An 11,831-nucleotide genomic window follows, 5' to 3' on the forward strand; every position below is an offset into this window, starting at 1 on the left:
TATACTATTTAAAAAGGTACTCACCAGAGGTCCCTTCTCCACCTGGTGGGTCCGGGAGGCAGCCTTGGGTGGATTCGGGGGGTACTGGCTCCAGGTCCAGGGTGAGAAACAGTTCCTGACTGGCGGGAAAACCGGTTTCTCCGCTTCCTTGCTGTGAGCGATCTACAACCTCATCATCATAATCTTCCTTGTCCCCAAAACCTGCTTCCGTGTTGCCTCCATCTCCGTTGAAGGAGTCAAACAACACGGTTGGGGTAGTGGTGGCTGAACCCCCTAAAATGGCATGCAGCTCATCATAGAAGCAGCATGTTTGGGACTCTGACTCGGAGCGGCTGTTTGCCTCTCTAGTTTTCTAGTAGGCTTGCCTCAGCTCCTTAAGTTTCACGCGGCACTGCTTCGGGTCCCTGTTATGGCCTCTGTCCTTCATGCCTGGGAGATTTTGACAAATGTTTTGGCATTTCGAAAACTGGAATGTGGCTCTGCTAGCACGGATTCGTCTCCCCATACAGCGATCAGATCCCATACCTCCCGTTCAGTCCATGCTGGAGCTCTTTTGCAATTCTGGGACTCCTCTGCTGATGAGCTCTGCATGGTCACCTCTGCTGATGAGCTCTGCGCTCACGTGCAGCTTGCCATGCTGGCCAAACAGGAAATGAAATTCAAAAGTTCGCGGGCCTTTTCCTCTCTACCTAGCCAGTGCATCTGAGTTGAGAGTGCTGTCCAGAGCGGTCACAATTTAACGGGCCAATGGGGCTGCGGGAAGGGCGCCACAACCCCCATTGGCCTGGAGCGGTGAACCGCGGCCAGTGGGAGCCGCGATTGGCCAAACCTGCGGACACGGCAGGTAAACAAACTGGTGCTCCAGGGGCTTTCCCTGAACAAGCGGCGGACCGGCTTTGAGAACCACTGCACTAGCAGATAAGGTGTTTTGATAATTAAATGATTGGTCTGACTCTGAAACCTTGTTTTATAACTTGTTACATACCCAAAGAAGTCCTTAATGTTGATAAATTTAGGTTTATAATATTTGTCAGTTGCTGTCAGATTTATATAAGCTACAGACTTGCAGTCTGGCCTTCATCCACCATGATCAACTATAAACCATTTTACTAATTTAATTACAGCAGTGTCTAAGTATAACTTACTGTAACTGATAGCAATATATAGTGTAGCATTGTTTTTAGATAGCACCATGAGATGTTTAACGTGAGGCCACTGATATAACTAAGCAAGATGCTCTTTGTTCTATACGTTATGGAAGCAGTCCTCCTTTTCCTATTTCCCGCAGTACTTATACTATTATAATCTGCCCTCTTAAGTTAAAACTCATTGGGGACATTGTTACTGATCAACGTTGTTATTGAACCAATATTTCTAACAATTACCACTATAAGAACAAGAGGCATGGAATTGTTGTACGGGTATTTGACTTTTTGTCTATTCGATGTCATGGAATTGCCTTCCTCAATATTTAAACCTTTTTTACAGGTAAGCAAGTGAGAACCAAACTGTCACAGGCCTTTAATCACTGGCTGAATGTTCCAGAAGATAAAATACAGGTACCAGTCACTTTCTCTGTATTGCTTAAAAAGGAGGTATTTTTAAAACTAGAAGAGGTACAGATGACGGATACCGTTAGTTCAGATAGTATTGAATACTGATGAATCCCAAACACTTCCATTTATTTTTTGCTGAAGGTGGCTTGACTTGTTGGAAAGCAGTTTGCTATGGCTTGCAGCCTTGTGAATTTAATGTTAATAAAAAGGAAAACATCTGCTTATTAAGATTACTCAAAATATTACACACAAAAAAGTAACCCCTTGGTGTCTGGCTGTGTGCCCCCGCCATGTGACTCTGTCAAGTCAAACATTCTCTTCAGAAATCTAGTCTGCAGTGCATTTTTTCTAAATTAACTAAATCTAAGGTATAAAAGCTTCTCACCAAATATGTGACGAGATCAATTCTCCAACTCTTATTTCTGATAGTCTTATCCAGCCAGTCCCTACGTTGATTTCATTAGTGACCATACTCCTGTACCTCAATGTTGAGGTTCTTGTTAGGACTGTCGAGATTAAAAAAATTAATCGCACTGTTAAGCAATAATAGAATACCATTTATTTAAATATTTTGGATGTTTTCTACATTTTCAAATATACTGATTTCAATTACAACATAGAATACAAAGTGTACAGTGCTCACTTTATATTTTTATTACAAATATTTGGACTGTAATACTATTTATTTTTCAATTCGCCTAATACTAGTATTCAGAAATAAAACACTCAGTCCTACTTCTTGTTCAGCCAGTTGTTCAAACAAACAAGTTTGTTTACGTTTACAGGAGATAACGCTGTCCACTACTTGTTTAGTGACACCTGAAAGTGAGAACAGGCATTCGTATGTCACTGTTGTAGCCAGGGTCGCAAGGTATTTGTGTCGTATGTGGTAAAGATTCATGCTTTGACCACCATTCTGAGGACATGCATCCATGCTGATGACTGTTTCTGCTTTATAACAATCCAAAGCAGTGCGGACCGAAGCATTTTCATTTTCATCATCTGAGTCAGATGCCACTGGCAGAAGGTTGATTTTTTTATTATTATTATTTTTTTGGGTGGTTCGCGTTCTGTAGTTTCCTCATCAGAGCGTTGCTCTTCTAAGACTTTTTTGAAAGCAAGCTCCACACCTTGTCCCTCTCAGATTTTGGAAGGCACTTAAGATTCTTAAACTTTGGGTCGAGTGCTGTAGCTATCTTTAGAAATCTCACATTGGTACCTTCTTTGCATTTTATCAAATTTGCAGTGAAAGCGTTCTTAAAATGAACATGTGCTGGGTCATCATCCGAGACTGCCATAATACAAAATATATGGCAGAATGCAGGTAAAACAAAGCAGGCGACATATAATTCTCCCCAAAGGAGTTCAGTCACAAATTTAATTAACACATTTTTTTTAATGTGCATCAGTATGGAAGCATGTCCTCTGGATGGTGGCTGAAGCACGAAGGAGCATACAAATGTTTAGCATATCTGGCACGTAAATACTGTACGTTGCAATGCCGGCTACAAAAGTGCCCTGCAAACGCCTGTTCTCACTTTCAGGTGACGTAAATAAGAAATGGGTAGCATTATGTCCCGTAAATGTAAACAAACTTGTTTGTCTTAGCAATTGGCTGAATGAGTAGTAGGACTGAGTGGACTTCTAGGCTCTAAAGTTTTACATTGTTTTGTTTTTGAGTGCAATTATCTAACCAAAAAAACCTACATTTGTAAATTGCACTACAGTACTTGTATGAGGTGAATTGAAAAATACTATTTCTTTTATCATTTTTACCGTGCAAATATTTGTAATAAAAAATAATATACAGTGAGCACTGTACACTTTGTATTCTGTGTTATAACTGAAAACGTATTTGAAAATGTGGAAAACATCCAAGAATATTTAAATAAATGGTATTCTATTGTTTAATCGCGAGATTAATTTTTTTAATCACTTGACAGCCCTAGTCCCTTCATATTCTTTTTTGGGAGGTATACGTAGGTCTTTTGTACATGTGCCTTTCACAAAAGCAATGATGATGCAATTTCCTTCGTCAAATAAGAAACATGATAAGCTGGTAGCACAAGAGTAATGTTTCACTTAGAAAGGCAATGGAAAAGACCATGAATAAGAACTTAAGAATGGCCATACTGGGTCAGACCAATAGTCCATCTAGCCCAGTATCCTGTGTTCCGACAATGGCCAATGCCAGATGCCCAAGAGGGAATGAACAGAACAAGTAATCATCAAGTGATCCATCCCCTGTTGCCCATTCCCAGCATCTGGCCCAAAGAGTCTAGAGACGCTTCAGAGCATGGTTTTGCATCCCTACCCATCCTGGTTTATAGCCATTGATGGACCTATCCTCCATGAACTTATCTAATTCTTTTTTGAGCCCTGTTAGTCTTGGCCTTCGCAACATCCTCTGACAGTGAGTTCCACAGGTTGACTGTGCGTTGTGTGAAGAAATACTACCTTTTGTTTTAAACCTGCTGCCTATTAATTTCATTTGGAGACCCCCTAGTTCTTGTGTTGTGAGAAGGAGTAAATGACATTTTCCTTTCTCCACACCAGTCATGATCTTATAGACCTCTATCATATCCCCCCTTAGTTGTCTCTTTCCCAAGCTGAAAAGTCCCAATCTTATTAATCTCTCATCATACGGAAGCTGTTCTTATGCACCTAATCATTTTTGTTCTCCTTTTCTGTACCTTTTCCAATTCCAATATATCTTTTTTGAGATGGGGCAACCAGATTTGCATGCAGTATTCAAGATGTGAGCATACCATGCATTTATATAGAAGCATTATGATATTTTCTGTCTTATTATCTATCCCTTTCCTAATGATTCCCAACATTCTGTTTGCTTTTTTGACTGCCGCTGCACATTGAATGGATGTTTTCAGACAACTATCCACAGTTACTCCAAAATCTTTCCTGAGGGGTAACAGCTAATTTAGACACCATCATTTTATATGTACAGTTGGGATTTTTTCCCGCAATGTGCACTACTTTGTATTTATCAACACTGAATTTCATCTGCCATTTTGTTGCCCAGTCATGGCAACTCATGAGACTTTTGCTCTCTGAGTAATGACAAGTTTCTTATTTGACTGCATTTCGGTAACTTGGGAGGACAAAATAGTATTGCATAGGACAAGCAATTTAGAAACCAGTTGGGCTTAACTTTCTGGTGCCCCTCTAACTGCCAGAGTAAGAAAACTGGCAGAAAACAGCAGCCTGTATCAAGAGGCTAGAGAACATCTGATGAAGGCCTTTGTCCTTGGCTTGAAATTCCTCATCACTGGAGGAAGAATAAAAGAGTAAACATTGCTAGCCACATGACACCATTGCTTGGAATGGAGAAAAGAGTAAAAAACAAAACCACATCACCAAAACACTACTGTTATTAATGCTAAAGCCACAATTCTTCCCACACTAAACTGTGCAAGTCTCTAAGATTTTAGAACTGCAGTCCTTACCTGCTTTTAACTTATTGTCCCAGCTTCAAATTGAAATTGTTCAATGACTGAGTAATAGTATGTGGCACTACTAACTGGGAGAATCATGATTCAGACTCGTATTTCAAACAAATGGACAGTATCACAGAGCTGTTCCGCAGAAATGGTAAATTCATCCATCTCACAGTCCTCCCATATGACAAGTCAGACGCCATGGGAAAGACATATACTATACTAGACAAGTCATAGATTCCAAGGAGAGAAGGGATCATTGCAATCATTTCATCCGACCATCTGTATAACAGAACTTCCTCAAAATAATTCCTAGAGCAGATCTTTTAGAAAAAAAATCCAATCTTGATTTTAAAATGGTCAGTGATGGAGAATCCACCATGACCCTTAGTAAATCGTTCCAATGGCTAATTACCCTCAGTAAAAAAAAAAAAAATGTACACCTTACTTTCAGTCTGAATTAGTCTAGCTTCAACTTCCAGCCATTGGGTTGTGTTACATGTTTCTCTGCTAGAGTGAAGAGTCCATTATTAAATATTCCCCATGTCAATTCTTATAGACTAATCATGTCACCCCTTAACCTTCCCTTTATTAAGCTACTTAGATTCAGCTCTTTGAGTCTATCACAGGCATAGTTTTTAATCCTGTAATCATTCTCATGGCTGTTTCTGAACCCCTCCAATTCCTCAACATCCTGCTTGAATTGTAGGCACCAGAACTGGACACAGTATAGCAGCAGTAGTTGCACCAGTGCCAAACAGAAGTAAAATAACTTCTCTACTCATAATCAAAAGTTCCGTTTGTGCATCCAAGCATCCTTTAGTTCTTTTGGCCACAGCACCACACTAGGAGCTTATATATTCAGCTGATTATCTACCGTGACCCCTAATCTTTTTCAAAGTCACTACTTCAGAGGATAGAGGCCCCCATCATGTAAGTATAGCCTACATCCTTTGTTCCTAGATGTACACATTTACATTTAGCTGTATTAAAACGCATATTATTTGCTTGTACCCAGTTTACCAAGCAATCCAGACCGCTCGAATCAGTGACCTGTCCTGTCAATATATTTGAAAATTTAGGAAAAACATCCAAAATATTTAATAAATTTCTATTGGTATTCTGTTTAGCAGTGCGATTAAAACTGCGATTTATCGCAATTTTTTTTATTGCCATTTTTTTTTTTAGTTAATCACGTGAGTTAACTGCGATTAATAGACAGTCCTAGTTCCTATGCAGTGTGTGGATAAAGAAGTCTGTTTCTGGTTGTTCTGAGGGTGGTATTTTAGGGACAGAGTGAAGTTTGGTTGTGTGACCTGAACTTTATGTATTTGCCTACCTTCAGATGTGCTGTGTCTGTAGTGTGATCTTTATTTTGTGATTTCCATTTTCTTGTGATAATATAAAGTATGGCAGTATTCTTGTTTGCTGAAACAGTATTTGTTTCCATTCAAAGTTAGCAATTTAAAAGTCCTATCAACATCCTTGGATTTTAAATGTTTAACTTAGTCAGTGATTGTTCTTTCAGGCCCCTCAAGCAGTGCAGGGATTCCAGTGAAGTGTTGAAGCAATGCAAGAATAGGCCACATTCCTTCTGAGACAACCTTTCTTCCATGTGGCTTCCTTTTCCCGTTTCCCAATACTACTTGTGCGCAGGTGGCTTCATCGCATTCATTCACTCCAAACCCACATACACTCTATCTAGTTCCCTGTCAGCTACTCTTCTCCACCCTTCATGAGCATCTGCCCATGGGCGATCCATGTTTTGAAAAGTACATTAAAATGTATAACTTTCAAATGTGTAGTGTATACTCTTTGGGCATATAGACATAGACTTTTTTTTATTATTGAGAGAACATCCTGAAATGTTATCACAATACCTGCAGATACCATCTTAAAATTTAGGGAAGGCTAAGACTCCTTAGTAGAATGTGGCTTACAGAAACTTCAGAGATCTAGCCCAAAAACGTAATGAACAGCAATGTATGAGTGAAATAAAACTACAACACAAACTTCTGAGTGATTTTCTTATTTTTTTTGGGTGTACCAAACTTTCCAGAGATTCTATAGTGGGATTATATAGTACATGAAATATCAGGGAGTTGGGGTTTTGTTTTTTTGGTTTGTTTGTTTTTTTTTAATTTAAGGGGTAGATTTGAAAATCCTGCTTAGAATGGAAAGCTGGCTTCAGCCTTAGCTTGGAGCAGCTGCCACCTCTCTGTAATTCATTGTGACTCTAACTGCATGAAGCCTTGTAATATGGGGCAGTCCGCAGCATTCAGCTCTTTCTATTAATCCAGTGGTTCTCAGACTTTTTTGTACTGGTGACCCTTTCACATACCAAGCCTCTGAGTGCAATGACCCCCCCCCCCCAATTAAAAACACTTTTAATATATTTAACAGCATTATAAATGCTGAAGACAAAGTGGGGTTTGGGGTGGAGGCTGACAGCTCGCGACCCCCCCCTACGTAACAACCTCATGACCCCCTAAGGGGTCCCGTCCCCCAGTTTGAGAACCCCTGTATTAAGCATTTCTTTCTTTTGGCTCCAGTAAGGGATCCTACAAGGCTAACTTCTCAGATCACTGCAGTCTTCAATCTTCTGACTGTTTACCTCTCCCCTAACTTAGCTATCACTTTTAAGCCACTGACAATCAAATTACATCTTCTGACACCTTTTTGTTCTTCACTGGCACCACACTGGCTGTCTTGACCAAATACACTTGTGGATTCATTTAATTTCTTCACCAGTCAGCTAAATGTCCGAATCACTTCTGAGCAAAAGTGGCACAGTCAAACAACTGTTCCCTTACTTAAAGTTTGGACAGAAAATATCATCCTTTTTCATGAATGCTGCATCTTGCATCTCCAAGTCAACATATCACCCACCACCTTTGCCCCATTGCTTGTGAACACTGCTACACTAGCTCCACCGGTTAGGATGGATGAACGTTTCTATTAGTCTCTTCTAGACTATTGCCATTTCTCTCCTCTAGGGCTTCCCCAAGTCCTAGTTGTCTGATTTCAGAATATGCAAAATTATGTTCTTCTCTTTTTGTCTCTAGTACAAAGAAACACTTCCACACTACCCAATCCTGTCAATTCCACTTTCTCCTTATTTATGCGAGGATCCAGTTGAAAGCTGCTGCTGCTTATTTTTTTAAACACCTTCCATGGTGTTCATAGTCAGTTCAACTCCAGAAGAAATCATCAGATCATATAGCCCGAGTTCCTGTATATTATAGACCACCAACACCATCCAGACATCCGCACATCTAAATTCAACAACTGAAATTAGACCAAAGTGTTACAACTCTCAGGAGACTGTTACTTTGTTCATAGGAAGAGGATAGGAGAGACTGAGATGTACTAATGCCTAAGCCCCATGCAATGGCAGGGAATTAAGTGAAAGATACCGAGTTGATCCTCACAGATTACCTGTGCCCAAGATGTAGAGACTAAAACCCTCTAGGGTCACTGCCAGTCTGATATGGGGGACAATTCCTTCCCAACCCCACATATGGGATCAGATTCTGAGCATGAACCTGAGAGAATTCTCAATACTATCTCAGACCGCTGGCCCACCCTGCTCTGTGTCCTATCTCCAGCTGTAGCCATCTGATGCTTCAAAGGAAGGAGATCCAAAAAATGCATTTCGGCAAGGGAGAGAATATCCCTTCCTGACCCCTGCAAATGACCAGCTGAAGCCCTGAAGCATGAGCTTTAGGAACAAAAGACACACAAACTGGAAGGGGACCCCAGGATGGCTGAGCCCTGCGCCCCACCCCACCCCCCAAACATCCCTGTTATGCAGTCTCACTCATAGAGCTTGACAAGCTCTTTCTTAAAACTAATTAGGTTGTTTGCCCCCACAGTCCTATTGGGAAGCCATTCCAGAAACTTAACTATTCTGATGGTTAAAAACCTTATAATTTCCAGCCTAAATTTATTAATGGTCAGTTTATATCCAATTGTCCTTGTGGCACTATTGTTTAGCTTAAATAGCTCTTTATCTTCCCTGGTTTTTACCTCCTGATCTATTTATAGAGAGCAATTCTTCTCTCTTCTTGGCCTTCATTTTGCTAGACTAAACAAGCCAACTGCTTAGTCTTCTCTCATAAAATAGTTGTTCCATCTTACCTCGCAGGCCACGCCCCCATCTAATGTACTCTGATTTCATACAATCTCAGTGCTAGCAGGTGTCTTTTCTCTATAGTTTCTGCCATTTTAAACTTGCTTTCCCACTGACTGTTCATCTGCTTCCAAACATCTCATCTTGGAACCACACTTCTGCCTTGCCTGCCTAAAGAGGAGATGGCAACGAGTTGTACTGAGGGGTGAATTATCGTTCTGGAGGGAGGTTACTAGTGGGAGTTCCTCAGGGATTTGTTCCAAGACCAATCCAGTTCAATATTTTTCGGAGTATCTTGGCACAAAAGGTAGGAGTGTACTAACGAAACTTGCTGATACAAAGTTGGGAGGCCTCATTAGTATGAAAGAGAATCAGAATGTTATACAGGAAAATCTGGATGACCTTGAAGACTGGAGTGACAGAAATGGGATGAAATTCAATAGTACAAAAATGTAGGTCATGAATTTAAGATCTAATTTCTGCTACAGTCTGGAGGCACATCAGTTGAAAACGGAGGAGGACAGACCTGGATATGTTGGTCGATCTCATGATGACAGTGAGCTACCAGTGTGATGTGGCCACAAAAAAAACAAAAAAAAAAACCCAAGGCAAATGCGATCCTAGGTTGTATTGAGGAAGGCATTTCTAGTAGAGAAAAGTATTGATGCCATTGTACGAGGCATTGGTAAGATTTAATTTGGAATACTGTGTACAGTTCTGGTCACTCATGTTCAAGAAGGCCTTTTGCATGAAAATTAGTTTAATAACGGAGCTCTAGGGAGCCCCTGTCAACAGAGGGAGGAGGTGGACCAACTAAAAATAAGCAAAATACTAGTTAATGCTGTGCAAATGCAAAATATTCCACAAATTTAGAACTTATTTTACAATGTAAGACTTTTCTCTTCTTGTATTATTAGGTTATTATTGAAGTGACAGAGATGTTGCACAATGCCAGCTTACTCATAGATGACATTGAAGATAACTCAAAGCTACGACGGGGCTTTCCAGTGGCTCATAGCATCTATGGAATTCCGTCTGTAATAAATTCTGCTAATTATGTGTATTTCCTTGGCCTACAGAAGGTTTTAACACTTGATCACCCAGATGCTGTGAAAGTGTTCACTCGTCAGCTGCTGGAACTCCATCAGGGCCAGGGTTTGGATATTTACTGGAGAGATACATACACCTGTCCTACAGAAGCAGAGTATAAAGCCATGGTACTACAAAAGACAGGTGGTCTCTTTGGATTAGCTGTGGGCCTCATGCAGTTGTTTTCCCATTATGAAAGAGACTTAAAACCACTCCTTAATACACTTGGGCTCTTCTTCCAAATACGAGACGACTATGCTAATTTACACTCCAAAGAATATAGTGAGAACAAGAGTTTTTGTGAAGATTTAACTGAGGGCAAGTTCTCATTCCCAACTATTCATGCTATTTGGTCCAGACCTGAAAGCACTCAGGTGCAGAATATTTTGCGTCAAAGGACAGAAAATGTAGACATAAAAAAATACTGTGTACATTACCTTGAGAATGTAGGTTCCTTTGAGTACACTCGGCAAACGCTGAAAAAGCTTGAATCTGAAGCATATAAACAGATTGAGTCACTTGGGGGAAACCCTGAACTTGTAGCACTAGTTGAACACTTAAGCAAAATGTTCAAAGAAAATGAAAATTAAGTAATAATTGACTTGACTTGTTCTTTGGGGAGGGAAACTTTAAAACCAGTGTGTATTAACTAGACTTTCTTACTAAATCCATGTAAAGAAAAGTGTAGAAATGATGCTTATTTAAAATTACTTATTACTGCTGCATTATAGAAATTGCTATATTAGACATCATGTAAGTAGTAATTGAAGGGTATTTGTATACATTACAAATGATCTCTGCAGCTCTAATTACAACTGCTTACAAAATATTGCATAGAGAAATAAACTTGCATAGATCTGTTAAAGGTAAAATTGTTAATTTTAGTTTTTCATGTGAATCTTTCAGTTGTAATCTCCACGGCACAGTCAGTGGTATTTATTTTAGCTGTAGCATTTGTGTCCTCTAAGAACATTGCAGGTTTTAATTTGAGATGGGTTTGACTAAATTTTCATATTAAATTGAATTTGCCCTATTTAGGAGCTTTTGTATTTTTTTTTAAACATGGAGATTTAGGTAACCCTTTTGCAATATATTCATTGTCCTTTTTAAAGTTAACAAAAATATGTTTTATTAAAGTGGAATGGAAGGAGAAGGAAGGCTCCACAATGGTCAATGACTTTTTCTGTACAACAAACTAATCTAGATATGTCACCACAGAGCCAGATGTGGGGAATGGTGGTATAATAGGCAAATCAGTGTTGCAAAATGGATTTGAAATAATGAGTTATTTTAATATGAATCATTCAGAGCAGTAGCTTGGCCAACAAGGGCACAGGCATTGTCAATTCAAGTGGGACTAACACTCTGGTCTGATATACCACTGTAGTCCCAATTCCTTGATAGTCTCCTTTAGGTAACTTAGTTAAGAGATTCCATCACAAGTATAAAGGAAGTAAATACTCCACCAATTCTTAAGTATTAGAACAGACTAGTTTGGTTATATCAAATCAGATGATTTTCTGACTTAAAGGTATGTCAAACGTGCACCAATAGCCAAAGGCTTATATTAGATGTTAAAGCTGGCATGCAAGTTTAAAA

At 39.6% G+C, this 11,831-nt stretch overlaps 1 protein-coding gene across 6 annotated transcripts in view; it reads left to right on the forward strand.

Annotated features, from left to right (window-relative positions):
* The window catches only part of GGPS1 (geranylgeranyl diphosphate synthase 1), a 56,499-nt gene extending 45,234 nt beyond the window's left edge, over positions 1-11,265 (forward strand). For 5 of the 6 annotated variants that reach the window (XM_037895277.2, XM_043544327.1, XM_037895278.2 and 2 more), the window contains 2 exons: positions 1,489-1,559; positions 10,061-11,265. In XM_037895277.2, coding sequence (XP_037751205.1) covers positions 1,489-1,559; positions 10,061-10,822 — 833 coding nt within the window. In that variant the 3' untranslated portion in view covers positions 10,823-11,265. The remainder of the gene's footprint in view (positions 1-1,488; positions 1,560-10,060) is intronic. The other variant, XM_043544329.1, reaches the window with a different exon arrangement.
* The last annotated feature ends 566 nt before the right edge of the window (positions 11,266-11,831 follow it).

The sequence above is a fragment of the Chelonia mydas genome, chromosome 3 (genome assembly GCF_015237465.2).
Source record: "Chelonia mydas isolate rCheMyd1 chromosome 3, rCheMyd1.pri.v2, whole genome shotgun sequence".
NCBI classification, from domain to species: domain Eukaryota; kingdom Metazoa; phylum Chordata; order Testudines; family Cheloniidae; genus Chelonia; species Chelonia mydas.